The 17,866-nt window shown below is 38.7% G+C and overlaps 1 protein-coding gene across 1 annotated transcript in view; it reads right to left on the reverse strand.

The window, feature by feature from the left end:
• efna3b (ephrin-A3b) overlaps positions 1 to 13,248 on the reverse strand; it is a 55,354-nt gene extending 42,106 nt beyond the window's left edge. The window contains exon 1 of the mRNA XM_082149596.1: positions 12,553 to 13,248. Coding sequence (XP_082005722.1) covers positions 12,553 to 12,659 — 107 coding nt within the window. The 5' untranslated portion in view covers positions 12,660 to 13,248. The remainder of the gene's footprint in view (positions 1 to 12,552) is intronic.
• Between the last annotated feature and the right edge of the window lie 4,618 nt (positions 13,249 to 17,866).

Genomic DNA, 17,866 nt, shown 5'->3' on the forward strand with positions numbered 1-17,866 from the left:
TAGATTAGTGCTTCTCGATCTCCTACTTGTGCACTTGCGTGTGTGTGTGTGTTCAAATGGATCGCATGAGCCAGTTGTCTTTTGCTGATGTGAAAAGAGGGCAGAAAGCCTCCAAACTTTACAGAACACACACAGACGGGGATATATCCTGCTGTCATATGTCTGTATATCAGCATGTACTCGAGTCCCAGGCAGCATTTCACTATATGTGTGTGTGTGTGCGTTTGAAGGCTTTGAAGCCTGTCTGTGTGCAAGATAGCTGTTGTTCTGTGTGCCAGAGCTCGAAAGAGCAGAGTAACAGGAGAATCAGAGAGAGACGGACGGAATGAAAGACTCCAAATGTTCTTTTTCTCCTCTATTCATTAAGATGAGATGACTCTTCCATTGAGCGATTCACCTCCATCAGCCTGCTGGATTTAAATGAGCGGGAGTCACGGCTCTTCCTGTTCAAATCAGAGACATTTACACTGCTCACTTCCCCTTCTCCAAAGGACAAACACACACACACACACACACACACACACACACACACACACACACACACACACACACACACACACACACACACACACACACACACACACACACACACACACACACACACACACACACACACACACACACACACACACACACACACACACACACACACAGACCACACACATACACTCAGAGGGACCACACAGACAACCATACAAACTCATTTATTAGTGCGTATATGCACGTTTATGTCTGTGTGTGTGATCTGAAGCACACTTAATGTCTTTCTCAGCTGAAAAAAAAGAAGAAGCTTAAACCAGCCTAAAATAATTGACTGCTGGTTTTAAAGGGGGTTTGGACATCTGCCAGCTGGATGCTCTGATACACTTCAAGCGAAATCGAAGAACGAACTGGTGTGACGTCATTTTGAACAAAATCAGGCCAAAATAAAGTTTGTTACTTCAGAGTTTGTTTTAGTAGCTTGAAACATCCTACCAAAGCAAACTTTCTGGCAAAGTTTGCTCTGGCTGGTAAACACCTTGGAACTTCTTTGGCATGGAAATCTTCTCCGGTTCATTTTCAGTTGTTCAGTCCGTCAAGGTCAGACGCAAGTAAAAACATGAAGACACTGGAGAGCTGCTTTATTGTAGAAACTGACATTAATTCTAACTGATAGTGATACTGTTTAATACTGAAAAACTGCTTGTTTAAAACAATATATTGTATAAAGTCACGTGATTGGACGTTTCTCACCACTGTAATTTTTGTGGACAACATAGGGATGTTCATTAACAGTAGGCCTATGTCACTTAAAAGGTATTTCAAACTTACTTTTACCGCTAAGCAAAGAACGAATCTGTTTTTTCTCAAGATGTACTGAGGGAAATTTGCCGGCAAAGGGGAGACATGAACCCTGTTCTACTCTTTGAGGCATTACAGATTAGAAATGGCCATAAATTTAGAAAACCAACTTACAGATAAGGACTGAATCATGGCCATTTCACAAAAAGAGGGATGACGAGACCACAAGAGATGGTGTTTCTATGCAAATAATTTGGTTATAATAAAACACAGTGGTGTGAGGCGAGAGCCGGTGTTGTTCGTTTCATCATCATGAGTTGTAGTAATGAAAGGTGTGTCAAATCTGGCCTGCTTTTGAAGTGAATAATTGGAGACTGGAAGAGGCTCGAAATACATCATTTCCATCTGCATTAACATCCTCCCTGAAGTATGAAACAGACCCCCTGCTACCGCTGCACTGTCAAAAATAAAAAAGTTGAGAAAACTAAAAAAATTCATGGCGACATGAGACTACAGAAAATAAAAAATTGTTAATGCCGAACAGCATGCTGTGAATCACCAACCCTTAACAAATTAGCAAAATTGTTCAATATTAAAAATCTTTGAATTTTCAGTTAAGCTGAACAAACATCCTGGGGTCTATTCTTCGTATCTTGCTTAATACATCTGAGATTATTTGACAGATGCCAGATCTTCTAATCGTGGTAACTGATCTCTGGATAATTTGGTTCTCCAAAACGGATTTGCAGATTTTATTAAGGATTAAGATGCCTGAGATAACTGCACGTTCTTGTGTTCATTGGACAGGGCAGATATATCGATACTCGAAACCATGATCAGCAATTTATCAACGTAATGACATCACATATAAAAAAACAAACATCACACACCTAGCAAAAAACTTGACGAATTTCTGGACCTTTCTAAAGAAAAAAGCCAAACGACCAAAACGACATAGAATTCATAATAGATAAATGAGATATGTAGTTTTTTTTTTACATGATTCCCAAATATTTACTTAATGATTTCTAAGTAGTATTTATATTAGTATTAATAAAGACTTTAAATTTTTAGCAATTCATTTCATTTTACCTGTGAAGCAGATTTGTTATGTGACAGCATTAATAAAAGTTTATTAAGGGTCAAGAACAATTTTCTAATGGCTCAGCAGACACATTGTTTTTTTTTTGTTTTTTTTACTAAGTCTGCATCTCCTGCGCTGCATCAAGCCACTCCCATAATTGCTGTTGAAATGAATGCACAGCACAGACTAACTGTACATCATGTGTGTAAGACTTCATTAAAATGATTAGGTAATTATTCCCTCACAAATAAATCTCTCAGTGAGTAAAACTGTCTGTCTATCTTATTATAGACTAGGCAACATTATAATTATATTACTTTCAATTTTCAATTTTTTTAATTATTATTGTTAAATAAGGTACTCTTGATCTGCCCCTTCATATCAAGCCTGAACCTCACTGAGCTTGTGCACAGCAGTCTAATGCTCTTAAATGGTCACAAAAAGGCTTGTTTCATAAATATTCTAATACTTGTTAGTTTAATGTGTAATCTTGCTTGATTATCTAGCATTTAAGTCAAAGTAGCTATCTTTATGTATAATACTACCTGGAACTAGGGATTCACAAAATATGAATTGGTTATCGGCTGAGAGATATTTTTTATCTGTCATTATCAGGCAATATACTGTAGTATATATATATATATATATATATATATATATATATATGTATTGGCCAATACTGAATTAAATAATTGTGCATTTCTGGCATGTTTTTGCTCACTTTAATGCTCACTTAAAGTTAGTCTATAAAAAAAAAAAAAATATGTACAAAATAATTTATTAAAACTGTTAAATGTAATCTTGAGCAAATCTCAAAATAAATATACATTTTTCATTCTGTACATTATAATGTTGTGATGCATAAATTCACTTGTAGCATTTAACACCGTCAATTTGAGTTTTTACAGTTTAATTTTAAACAAAATATTATAGAATTTTAATACTGACCATTTATTAGTTATTGACCATAACAACAATAATTATCATTAATCTGTATCTGCCATCATTTTAAAATATATATCAGTGCATCAAAAAAATGATGGAACTAACTCCAAAATGTTCATAAGCACAACAGTTATTCATTGGATTATTACAGTGTGCAAAGACTGCTGGGATCCCATCATGCTCTTGGAGAGTGTCACACAGTTTGGAAATGGGTAATAAAGAAATAAATGGTATTCATAAGAATTAAAAAGAGGAGATGAACGAAACGAAGGGAGGCTGAGCCACAGAAGGTGAAATGAGTATTAAAAACATTAAATGAATAAATTGTGTGATTATGAATAACTAAGTAAAGGCGCCGTTATAGAAAAGAAAGAGCGTGGAACATCTTCTTACATGGCATCCCCTGCATTCATTGCAACCCTCACCATGACGAAGAATAAATAAACAGAAGTGATTGGTGTGATAAGTGGATGTGGTTATGCACAACTGCCTCATTCATCAACCTCAGTTGAACTGGCGTTATTAATTAAGACTGCTGCTCTTCACATAGATACAAACATCATAAAGCACATCAGGCACACACACGCACAGACTAGCTTTCACTCAATGATAACGCAAAGTTGATGAACGAGAACCAGGTCTTCTCTGTCACTTAGATAGATCTCGCCGTTTACTCATGAATATGCACCGAGCAATTTGCATATGCAAACCTCAGACTGTTATCTGATTTATGAGCTTTGCTGTTCAGTCTTTTCATCCACCTGCCAATCAAATCCCTTGTTTGTGCATTGTTAATGACAATACAGGAAATAAGCAAGTTGGCTGCTTATCCTCAAGATTTTAACCTGCGCACAGCGTGAAATCAGCTCACCTCACCTGAACCAACCTGTGAGTGTGAGAGCCATCTGCACAACACCTGGACACACCTGTGCTCTCTCTTACACACACACACATACACACACAAAATGACCTGCACATCCAATAATCTGGTGTAGAGTTTCCTAGTCTTACATACACTACCGTTCAAAAGTTTTGGGTCAGTGTGATTTTTTTTTCTTTTTTTTTATAAATGTATTCTGCTTTGGCAAAAATGCAACAAATTGATCAAAAGTGACAGTAAAGGCATTTATAATTTATTTACAAACTATTTTTATGTCACATTAAAAGGATGGTTCGGAGTAAAATCAACCTAGGGTCCTTTGCACCATGACCTCGAGCCAAACACCCCCCCCAGAAGCCTTTTTTCCCTTGGTCGAACATTATTAAAGTTAGAGCTTATTTTGAAATATCAGCCGTATGGCTTAGTGCAGGCGCTAATGGATCCTATGATGTATCTCGTAAATTACCCCACTAATAATGCCCGGAATGGTACCAAACTTCTACAGTAGTACAAATAGGTTCTGTACTCATAAAACGAGGCATTGGAAAGTTTGTAAGTACATCAGGAGTTTATTTAAATAACACTTGCCTGACGGCTCATGCTACTGCAAATCACATTTTAAAATTATATTCAAATAGAAACTGTTATTTTAAATTGTAATAATATAAACTATACCGTTTTTACAGTTTTTTTTTAAATCAAATAATAGAATGTTTTCAAACATCTACCAACCCCTTGCCAAAAGCATATATTACAATAAATATATATTTTTTTAAACAAAGGATATAACTACAATTATTTTGTGATTAATTAAACCTTATGTTGAAATCTTCAAGGTGCAGGGTGAAGGCACATGTTCGTAAACTTTCACGTATAGGTGGCATATATTCATAAGGTCAAAGTTTACGATTGCAGCTTTAAAATGTACTATTATTAAGCAGAAAAAACTAATTCTCACACTTATTCAACTAAAGCATACATTAAACAATGCGTAAACAAGACCCCTTTTCTAGATCCAACACCGTTTCACTGCAGGAAGTTGAGTAACAGGACACTTACAACTTTTTTCAGATGTGCTATTAGTAGCATCTTAGTGTGCAATTTCTGAAAGGATTACAGGGGTCTGAACCCACTTGAACCCCTAAAGGAAGGAAGCCAAACAAAAAAGTAAAATGTATATATTACTTGTATACACTGATGAGCCAAAACATCATGACCACCTGCATAATATGCTGTTGGTCACTGCGTGCTGCCCAAACAGTGCCGACCTGCCAAGGCAAGGACTCTACAAGACCCCTGAAGGTGTCCTGTGGTATCTGGCACCAAGACGTTAGCAGCAGATCCTTCAAGTCCAGTAGGTTGCGAGGTGGAGCCACCGTGGATCGAACTTGTTGGTCCAGCACATCCCACAGATGCTTAATTGGATTGAGACCTGGGGAATTTAGAGGCCATTCCAGGGAAACACCTTGAACATCATGTTCCTCAAACCATTCCTGGACAATGTGTGCAGTGTGCATTATCCTGCTGAAAGAGGCCACTTCCACTAGGGAACACCCTTGTCATGAAGAGGTGTTTAGGTGTTTTACGTTCACATGAATGGCCGGACCCAGGGTTTCCCTGCAGAACATTGGCCAGAGAATCACACTCCCTCCACCGGCTTGTCGTGGTCCCACAGTGCATCTTGGAACCATTACTGCCTCAGGTAACAGCATACACTTAAGGCCCTGATATACTTCAAGTGAAATAAAAGATCGAACTGATGTGATGTCATTTCGAACAAAATCAGGCTAAAACGCACTTCGTTTGGAGTTCGTCTTGGGAGTTCGAAACAGCTTGCCAAAGCGAATTTTCTGGAAAAGTTCGCTTCGGCTTGTAAACACCTTTGTTCTACCATTGGTCCGTGCCGATTACGTAATATGTAGGTGTGTGCGGAGGCTCCGCCTTCTTTCACGTGAAAATCTTTTCTAGTTCATTTTTCCTCTCGAGTCCATTGCGATCAGATGTCCGTGAGTGAAAACATGAACACGCTGGAGGAGCTGCTTTATAGTAGAAAATGAAGTTGTACTTCTGATGAAACGAGACAATGACACTGTTTTTCATGTTTAATACGGTAAAGCTACTTGATTTTTAAGCAATCTATTGTGTAAAGTGCTATATAAAAATGTGACTTTACAAGATTGCTGAATTGCAGAGCTCATGCAAACATATCCAGATTGCTATGATCAGATGCTTTTCTTATGCTTTATTTAAAAAAAAGCTTTTTTTCTCAATTTTGATGTGTGTGTTTTGTTACCGAGAGGAAAGCGTGGCACATATATACATATTTATCTAACTGTCGTTCTCAGAAGTTTGGGTGTCATCAGATGTTTGATAACAGTATATCGCTGCTCACGTATTTCGAACTTTGTTTTACCCCAAAACGAAGAACGAAAAAGGACTTTGCCGTGAGTATATCAGGGCCTATACACTGCCGTTCACATGATATAAAAGAAAACGGGACTCATTGGATCAGGCGACCTTCTTCCACTGCTCCAAGGTCCAGTTCCAACACTCACATGCACATTGTAGGTGCTTTTGACGGTGGACAAGGGTCATCATAGGCACTCTGATTGGTCTGCAGCTACTATCATTTAAATTTAGTGACTTGTGCCACAGTACACCTTTTGGCTCGAACTTTACAGGATATCCTTCGGTGCCCTTGTGCATCGATGAGCCTTGGGCGCCCAACACCCTGTCATCGGTTCGTCCCTCATCGGACCACTGTTGGTAAATTCTCACCACTGCTGACCGGATGCAACCCACAAGTCTTGCCGTTTCAGAGATACTCTGACTCAGTCGCCTTGCCAGTTAGGAGATGATCAACAATATTTGCTTCTCCTGTGACAGGTTATAATGTTTTGGCTCATCAGTATACAAGTGCATTTAAACAAGATCTTCAAATATTTTAGTACCTAAAAAATGTACACGCTAGTCAGAGCATTAATTTTTACCTAGCGGTAAATAGAGGTTCAAAAGCAGAAATCACGTTTTCCTGAAGTGTATTCCTGAATACATTCATGATTACTTTCTATATAGATTTACATATAAATAAATACATTGCAAAAAAACATTACAGGTCTATTAAAGGTGCTTATTACTAAAGTTTCACACATTTAAAAAAAAAAAATAAAAAAAAAAATAATAATAATAAAATAATCTGAATGGTGTACGTTCACCCACATGAGATGTGTACTCATACTAGTTTTCAAAAAAAAAAATTTATAATGTAAGGTGTGGGTCAGTCTCCATGTTGAAATGACGTGACCCGCTGTGTTTTTACTAAGCATCTGAGAGAATCATCCTCATGCTTATTGGCTGACGCTTCAGTAGATACGCTATAGTAGTAGTTTGAGTAGTTGAGTATAGAGTAGTTTGGTGTAGTTTGGTGTTGTGAAGAATGAAAATTAGACAATGGTACACAATTATTATCGAGCTTAAGCAGCGGTGACTATGGGAGAATCAATACCTGAATGGCTGAAGAAGCAGTAAAGGTTTGAAGACAGAAGACAGAAAGACAACAACGAGTGTAAAAGTGATAAAATATTCAGTAGTGATGCCCAAGTTGCTTATTTTTTTGTTCGACAGGTAAGTGAATTAATTATTGTGTAAACGCTGTCTGAAACTCATTATTATCAGTCTAATTTACATAAAACTCCACACTGAAAAGACCACACACCATTGTGGTATCCGTACTTAAAGTAGCCTACACGAAGAACAGCGACGATAACACTAAAGAACTATTAAATGTATCTTTAAAAAAAAATCTGTATGATAGTTGACTTTGGCTTATGCTAGAGTCGGAAAAAGATTTAGGGATTATGCAAGTCGACTCTTGTCAGATTGCGCCCCGAAAATTACATTTTCATTAAAGATGAAATTCTTTTAAAATCGTCGACCTGTATATAACCACCCCCCTTACAGCAAATGCATTGTACAATATTCCCACAATGATCTTACATAATTCCTGACAATAAATCACTGAAAAAATTAAAAATGCTAAGTTGCTTAGCTATATTCTACCTGGTTTAACCCTTAAAAATGTAATTCATAAAGCCTAATGTGCTAAGTTTGATTCAATCACATTACTTTTTCAATCATACTTTGGGATTGAATAACACAGTTAAGTTAGATGTTAGCACAAAAACAAACTTTGATTGGTCCCACAGTTTCACCAAACACTGATTTGTAGTTTTAATGCTTTTCAGCAGTCGTATTAGAGACTTTCTGTTCAGTCCAGGCTGGTGTTTTCTACTCGTGTTCTGTAATTGTGCTCTAACAGAGCGGAGATGCTCACCCCTGGAGTCCACACACACTTCATCTCTACTAACATTACACATGTGTTTACAGTGCTTTTTCTCCATTACATACCACAGTGTTCCCTCATGTGATTGTACTCCTTTCGTCAGCAGATGTGTGTTTGCCACGGAAAACCAGCAGTTCGTATATGCATTTATTCAACTCTGTTTTCTAATTATGCATCTGAGAGGGTTCTGTATTTTTTCCGGGACACGCATCACTGGAGCGAGAGTGTAGGGCCGTTAGGATCACTGCCCACTCCACGCTCAGTAATTGTCAGTGTGTGTGTGTGTGTGTGTGTGTGTGTGTGTGTGTGTGTGTGTGTGTGTGTGTGTGTGTAAGCGAGCTGAAGGTACACTCTCAGCTATAACTCTCTTAGAAGATGAATGAGGAGGCAGTGGACTGGTTGCTTTGTTTTCGTTTTTACCTCATAGCCGACGGCACCTCGCTTACTGTTTACACCAAACGTGCTCTGCTCGAAAACAAAGACGTTTAGTTGTAGAACACTCACACACGCGCTCTGTATCACACCCCCGAGTCAAAACACTATCCAGAGAATACTAGCTTGTTCGGTGTAGTCCACGGCGAGGAGAGACAGAGTGACTGTGCAGCTCTGGCTGTAGACCCAAATTCAGCACACTGACCACAGCTATTAGCGCTATTAGCATGCTGTGCTACATTTAGGCTCTGACTCCTGAGAATAAGCGGACATATAGCGCGAGCGTATAGTTAGACATTCAGCAATATAATGCTTAAATATCACAGCTTGAAATCTCTCTCTCTCTTTCTTTCTCTGTGCTGTATATCTAGGCCAAGCTGAGGTAACAGGGTGTCATCAGTGTTGCAGAGCAGTAATGGAGAGAGAGGGAAGTCTACACATATAATGCTAGCTTACAGGCTAATTTCCCCTTACACTTTTTTTAAAAACCAAAACAAAGTACACACTTCCTGGAACACAAAAATAATGAGGAAAAGTAGCTCTTAGTAAAATGGGGTTAATGTCCACACTTTCTACTGTGCAGTGGGCCGAAAGTGTGTAATAGCATTTGCTGTAGAAGTCTTATTAAAAATAATCCTTGAAAATAATCCAGTTTAATTTGGTTTTATCACGTAGCATGTCCGCCCCGTGCTGCTACTGATGCTAATGCAGTTAGACAGCTCTCTCTGTATGGTGAAACTGGGTGGAAGAGGCACTTTTCATTTCTCTGCACAGTGAGAACTCTAGTGTAAAGCTAAAAGCACATGGAGGCGCAGATATAATGTAGAGCTAAACACCTAAGGCGTAAACTGGCCCACGCAATATCGTTGTGTGCAAAACGGCCCTTATTGCGTGTTGTTTTATAAAATATTTTGACTATCGTTTCCAGTTACCAATAAGTAAGACTGTCCTTGGACATTTTACCATGAAGATTCAAAACGTTTCTTAAAAAAAGGTCTGTAAATTTTGCCTCTCTGTAAGTATGTGTGATTAACGTCAAATACAATGCGTTCACACTGTATGATTTTGTCCACGAAGGAAAATTTTGGGGATCATTAAATATTTCTCTTGACGTAGGGCAGTGCTTTCAACCCTTTTGACTCCATTGTCCAACAAAATTTTCAAGGTATACTGTATATTATGTTTTATTAACATGGTTCGGGAGGAGCACGTTCAAACGATCTATTCAATCAGCACAAGAGTAGGCCTATACGTCAAATACGTATACTCGTTTATTCTGATTATTTGAGTGTGAACTTGTGATATTTTATATGTGACCCTGGGTCACAAAACCAGTCACATGGGTCAATTTTTTTACATTGAGATATATACACTACCTGAAAGATGAATAAATACGTTTTCCATTGATGTATGGTTTGTTAGGATAGGACAATATTTGGCTGAGATACAACTCTTTGAAAATCTGGAATCTGAGGGTGAAAAAAAATCGAAACATTGAGAAAATCGCCTTTAAAGTTGTTCATTTATGTTCGTGATTGTGCTGCATTCACTCACAAAAATAAATGTTTTATATATTTATGGTAGGAAATTTACTAAATATCTTCATGGAACATGATCCTCCTAATCCTTATATCCTAATGATTTTTGGCATAAAAGAAAAATGGATAATTTTGACCCATACAATGTATTGTTGGCTATTGCCACAAATATACCCATGCGACATGTGACTGGTTTTGTGGTCTGGTGTCACATATATATATTATTAATTGATTAATAATATTTTGAATAAGTAATCCTACGGTCCTCTTGGAAGTTTGCTGAGGCCCCCTAGTGGGTCCCAGCACCCTGATTGAAAACCTCTGAATAGAGTCTTTATCACTATTCAGACTGTAAATGTTTGCATTTGCATGGCTCTGCTGGGATCAATTCATAGCATTCATCAATCAATTAATTCAGGGAGGATGTGCGAGTTCTGTCATCCTACGAACACAGACATTACGTAGTCAATCACATGGCCATACTCAAAACAGTGGCCATATAATGATCATCTGGTCCTTTGAATAAAATATTAATTATAAACTTATAAGCCCAAACTACATAGGGGTGAAACTCGAAGAGGGGCAAAATAATATCCAGGGGGTGTCCAATGTCGATTTTAGGATCATAAAAATCATACAATGTGTGCCCGGCTTAAAACAGGCTCCAGTTTTTCATATAATCACTTTAAAATGTGTGAAGGGTGAGTGAGTGATTGAGATTTAGATAGGAGTACCTGTAAATAAGAGGCTCTCAGGCACGTGGGCTGCTGCAGGTCCATGTGTTTAATTTGATTTTGATTTAGGCCAAATTTGTATTCTGCCCCAAGCTACTTATTAGTGTGAACAGTACCTGTAAACTAGGTCAATTCCTGCATTGTTTCATAGGTTTTAAAACTGGTAGTGCCAGATGATAATCTAATACACCAACACACCCATCTATATCTGCACTGTTGCTCTAATTTACCGTTCAGTCAGACCGTGACCTAAACACCTCAGTCATTCTAATATAAAGTCAAATAATGAAGTGTGAGAGAAGGAGAGACTGAGAGAGAGTGTGTGTGTGACAGTGAGAGATGCTGAGATTGAATGGTGTCACAATGCAGGCATATTGAGGTCATTTTGAAAAAGTGCCGCTAATTACAGCAGATGGAATGAAAAGAAACTGGGGACTATACACTGGGCTCCATGTATGATGCTGAAAGAGGGAGGAGAACGAAAAAGCAGATTGGGACGGAGACTCCCTGAGAGAAACATACAGGAGTGTGAGTGAACGGAGAAGTGATGGAAAGAAACACACGAGGAGGAGAGAGAGAAAGAGGTTCTGTGAGGACAAAGGTGCAAACCTAAGATATTTATAATGTACAGCAGATATGTAATTGTACTAGACTCATATTTGGGGCAGAAGTCACTCCTTGTCATGTCAGTACATATATCTAGAGTTTCAGGTGATCGTTTCCATGTTTTCTGGCCGACTTCGACACTATCATCGAAGCTTGAGGCATAAAACTGTAAAGCTGCTTTGTGTCAATTACTTTAGTTAAAAGCAAATGAAACAAAATCCTCAGATAAGTAACAATTTGAACCAATTTGAGGGACTACAAAGCACTACTATTCAACAAACATCTGCCTAACCTACATATAGTTGTTTTCAAGATCAAATAGTTAATAAAATCAATCACTCCTTTAAAAAGAAATGCATATTATCAAAACGAACACCTGCATTGATTATGGTCATAGAAAGAGATGTACAAACACTCACATTAAAACACAAACACATCCCAAAAAGCTCCTGTCCTGCTCTTCCAATGCACCTGCCCCATAAGGGAATCCCAATAAATAGGTAAACCTCTAAGCTGGGTTCAAAATAGATCATTACGACATTTGGTTTATATTAGCTACTCTCCTGGCTGAAGAAAAAAGAAAAAAACACCACACATTTTAAAGCAGGATTTAGAGCTTTTTAAGCATTTTTTTTTACAAATCTGTTCAAATCTATTTTCTTATAAATTTGAACTATACTAGTGGAAAAAGGACGATAAAAGCTACTTACAGTATGTTTGAACTGTTCCAGTGTACCGCGTGCCTGGCTGCAGTCACGAGGTCAAAGTTCGTGCAGGTGAGCGTCAGAATAAAAAGACAGAGCGCGAAGAGTGCCATAATCCCTCGATCTCTCGCTTTTCTTCCCAGTCTTGCAAGATCTTCTCACCCCACGCGACTCTGCGCTGGAACCATCCCGTTCGGTAAAGAAGGACAGGAAGAGATGCGACCTAAAGCGCAGCTCGCTCAACTACTTAGATACGGGGATTCGCGATCTATAGGTTATATTAAGTGTTTAAAAAGTCACGAATCCATGGCGAAGACCCCATCCCTCTGTCCCCATGGCGTCAACCCCAATCCAATGGTCCGATAGGAGACCACCACTATTCGCGCGCTGATGGGTCTCCGCGGACGGAGCAGGGAGATGCAGGCAGCCGGGTGGTGTGAGTTTAAATGCGTGAAAGAGAGATATATGTCCACCCTGTAGCGCTGGAGAAACTCGTGAGATAACGAGGCTCCGTGATTGTAAAACTATATTCTCTTTTGTTGATGCTGCTCGTGAGATCGTATCTGGTTGGATGCGCGTGGAGAATCCTGCGCGCGGCTGCGGGATGTTTCACACTTACAATTGTGTGACGAACAAGTGCTCGAGCGAGTTTTATTCGCTCTCTTTGGCCATATCCTCTGCTCTCTCTCTCTCTCTCTCTCTCTCTCTCTCTCTCTCTCTCTCTCTCATACACATACACACATACACACACACACACACACACACACACACACACACACCAGCGCGCGCGCTGTTTGGTAGGCTGTGCTCGTTCAGACACCAGCTCCGCCTCCTGCCCAGGACAAAAGCGCGCGTCCGTTGGCTCTAGCTCTGAGCTCTCGTCTTTCAGGGATGCTTTCAGACAGCTTCTCTTGCGACGGAGGAGAAAAACTTTATTTTATATATGCTAACTAAACAATTACGACGGGTCCCGTTCCTAGAGCAGTTTTAATTACCACCACAATCCTCTTACTGTCTGTCAGAGTGCAGTGCTTTATATCCTATTATCCGCAAACCTCCATCCTTCTATCCACACCTGCTCTCTCTCTCTCTCTCTCTCTCTAGACAGTGTAAGTCTTTTCTAATATGGAATAATTATAGGAAATCCTCTTAGGAGGGTGAATGGATTGATGGATTGGCTCATCTCTATCTCTGTCCTTCACTCATGGGATCTACTCATCCACACACACAGGATGTTGAGCTGATAATGTTCATATGATAGTAATCAGTCTCGCTTGATCATGTGCCATGTGAGCCTTCCATAATTATAGACACACCTTTACACACATACAAATTATCTATCTATCTATCTATCTATCTATCTATCTATCTATCTATCTATCTATCTATCTATCTATCTATCTATCTATCTATCTATCTATCTATCTATCTATCTATCTATTATATGAAAGTACAACTGAATAGATAAATGCACAGATACAGAAATAGTTGTAGAAATTTAGAGGGAAAAGTGCTATGTAATATTTATTAGCCTACATGAACATCGATGTCATGATGCCTTAAGACACGTTGCCTTGGTGATAGTCATGATAGTTTTTGATTTTTTTAGTTTTTTTCCCCAAGAATGAGAAAAAGCGAGTGAGCGAGAGGAAGGAGAGGGTTGCAGGGCAGGGATAGTTGCAGTTTGCCTCCCGTCTGCTGGGAATGAGTTGGTTAAGCAGAAGTCAAAATGATTTATTGGGAGAAAAGGAGGGAATAGAGGGAGAGAGGACAGCGAGAAAGAGAGGAAGAGATTAGGTGTCATTGGGGAATCCCTCTGTCTTTTTGTCTCTTCCCTCTTTTTGTTTTTTACTATTTCTCACCTGTCTTTCCTCCCTGCCCATTTGTAAAGCATAGCACCCCCTCTCCCCTCCCCCTCCCCCCACACACATTCGCCAGCTCCTCCTGTCTTCGCCCTACACCCATTGTGTCAAGCTACATTGACTCTTTCGAAGTCTATTTCTGTCCTTCTTTTGTTCGTTCACTCTCTCGTGATCTACCTCTGTCACCTCTTTGTGTGCCTCACTCTCATCGGCCTGCCATCCTTCTCTCCGAAAGAGTTTCTATGGCATTGACGAAATATTGCACTCCTCTTTTCAACAGTCGTTCTTTCGCCCTGTCAGCACACAAGCAAATGTTTTGGACTCAAGCAAAAAATTTAAAAATAATGTTAATTGGTACGGTAAGTCTAGAGGAAAATATTCTCTCTTCAACATCCCCTTCACACACACACACACACACACACACACACACACACACACACACACACACACTAAGATTCCATGTATTTTAAGTATGTTGCAAATTGAGTTTGAAATTTGCAATCATAAATAGCTCCTAAATTGTAAAATTCAAGCAAGTCAGTTGTGCACTCCCCCTAGAGTGAGAAATTTACATATGCTTTTTCCATCCTTTTTTTTTGTTGTTGCATTTCTTTATTTACAACAATTCAAACCATTTTATATAACCATGACAGGCCGTTGTCAGTTTTCATAAAACATCTTTCATTTGCAATACTGCCTCCCAATTCAATTGTGTCTCTCTGTCTCAGGAGCAGATGATGAAAAATGGTAGTGTATCATTTTCAGGCCCCGTGACACCGTGGCCCTTATGACATTTAGCTCGGGGAGTTCCTGCTCGGCTCTATCTGTCACATGGCCGGTTCTCGCTCTCAAATCCAATCTCCGCACACTCATAGCCTTCAATCTAATAGAACATTCAGCTCTTGCCTAACTTTGTTTTTCTTTCAGAAATAAACTATCCAACTAAAACACAAACACATCGTGCTATACGGCTGACCTTTTGACACGGGAAGTTCTCTGCCTGTGACTGGGAAGTGATGCGGCGTCAACCGTCACGCTGGAGACATTGGTCCAGAATCGAATAAGCTCTGTAGTCTGTTGTACAACAATGTAGATTTTATTTGCCTGCATTTGCCCACATTCCCAAATCTCATTTAAAATATCACACCATGGGAATCTAGCACATGTGAAATGGCCATTTAAAAATATTCCACATGAACTACAACTGTGGTCAGTTGCAACAGAATAATAAGCTTGGGGGGAAAAAAACTAATTTGCAGTAAATACAATTAGCATAAACGGAGCAATTCCGATAGGACCCTCACACCATCGGTGCTCAGGCCCTAAATATGATATTAAAAGCAAGTGTGCAGCACTGAATACATTTTTAAAAATCTAATTTTTAATGTTGTTTAAATGTCTACGTGGCATTTTTAATATGCTTTAAGGCAAACCATGCATGTGCAAATTCATCAGTCAACACTATTGCTGATTTTCTTCTCAAAACTGCAGTGTAGTCTCAAAAACATGGTTTGAAACCGTCCATTTCCTACCATCACAAACATGTAACCAAAGAGTTTCTAAGGATGCTTATTTTTAGAAGGCAGCTGTCTGTCTCTGAGATGGCGAATGGGAACATGGTTTGTGTAACATTAACAACACATTATTAGCTGTTTGATACGTAGTCAGGTCAAAGGCTATTACCGTTATGTGTCTGACGTTGTAGAGACTAGAGAGCATTACCATTCTGATACATTGATTTGTAGATGACCCTGTACAATTCGCTCTTCCTCTTCTTTTGAATCAGTTCCTAGTTCAAGCATATGGCTGAATTACACCAATATTTCCAATTGCCATTGTGCAGTGTTTGCTACAGTTGACCGAGTGGATCAGGTAGACCGAGCTGGTGTGACTGAGTGGAGGCGGGGACTACATTTGCATATTAACATTAATTAAGTCTAATATACTCAATCATTCAACTCATGTCATGATCAGCTAAAAAGTAAACCTGGTTACTTGGTATCTATGACAGGATACAAGTACACGATTTGGAAGGGGCGTAATGAAACAAAGCACTGTTTATGTGTATAATCAGGCATTCATCCACCTAGAAAAGTACACTGTAAAAAATTTCTAACCCTCCCAAATCAAAAATTTCAAGTGACCGATAACATCTAAATTTTTCAATTGGCCCAAGTGAAATTCTTGTTGCAATAGTCTGCTAACATTGGCTCAATGAGAAATAATACGTCAGACTAATTGAAAAATTTAGATGTTATCAGTCACTTGAAATTTTTGACTTGGGGATGTAATTTTTTTTTTACAGTGTAGTCCAGCTAAAAAATTAAATAAAAAACACTGTGATGCACATTGAGCTGCAGTTTATGTATGAAGGTGCTATATAAAGGTCTTATTTATACATTTAACTTATATATATATATATATATATATATATATATATATATATATATATATATATATATTTTAAATGTGTGTGTGTGTGTGTGTGTGTGTGTGTGTGTGTGTGTGTGTGTGTGTGTGTGTGTGTGTGTGTGTGTGTGTGTGTGTGTGTGTGTGTGTGTGTGTGAGACCTGTGATGGACTGGCCATCTGTCCAGGGTGTTTCCCCTGCCTGTGGCCTGAGATGCTATAGATAGACTCCAGTATAACGGATGGGTGGATGAATGGATATATAATTTATATTATTTGTGTTATTATTATTATATCATTTTAACCTTAACAAACCGTCTTCACTGAAGTATTCCTGTAAGTGCTTTAAAAAGTGTCAAGCTTCACATTTCTGCTTTTAACCTCTCTGGAACACTTGGCTGCTTGCTTCCATTGTAAGTGCATTGTTATAATGAGTTTTCCATTTTTTTTTCTTTATCCATTTTTAACCATGTTTCAATGAATTTGAATATCTTTTTTCCAACAAACTATGGAACAAGTCAAGTTGTCCTTTGGTAATCGAAAGCATTCCACACAGGTTCTCTAGAACTTTTAGTCCATAATATTCCTTTAAGTGCACTTTCACAATTTGTGGGTTTGAAGGACCGATTCTGAGAACTTCTCTGTTTCAAAATTAAGAAACAAAAGTGGCCCTTAACACATATTCTTTCTCTCTCTCTCTCGCTCTCTCTGTCATTCTCTTTCCCTCCCTCGCTCTTACATTCTCCCTTCCTCTCACTCATCTGTCTGACATGAATTTTCAATCTCACTGTTTACCTTCCACTGCTGTGCCTAAAACATCACTGACATAGATAGAGCGCACATGAGAGAGAGTGAGCGAGAGAGAGACGGGAAGAAGATCAAGAAGAAGGTGGAGAGATATTAGTAACACCAGCAAAGAGACAAAGAAAATAACAATGAAAGTGGTGCAAAAACTGAAATGCATGCATGTGTGTGTTACTCCAAATGATGGCAAAAAAAAAAAAAAAAAGAGAGAGAAGGCACGCAGGCTAAGATCCTCTTTGTATAAAT

Source organism: Leuciscus leuciscus (genome assembly GCF_965113295.1).
Source record: "Leuciscus leuciscus genome assembly, chromosome: 20".
Taxonomy (NCBI): domain Eukaryota; kingdom Metazoa; phylum Chordata; class Actinopteri; order Cypriniformes; family Leuciscidae; genus Leuciscus; species Leuciscus leuciscus.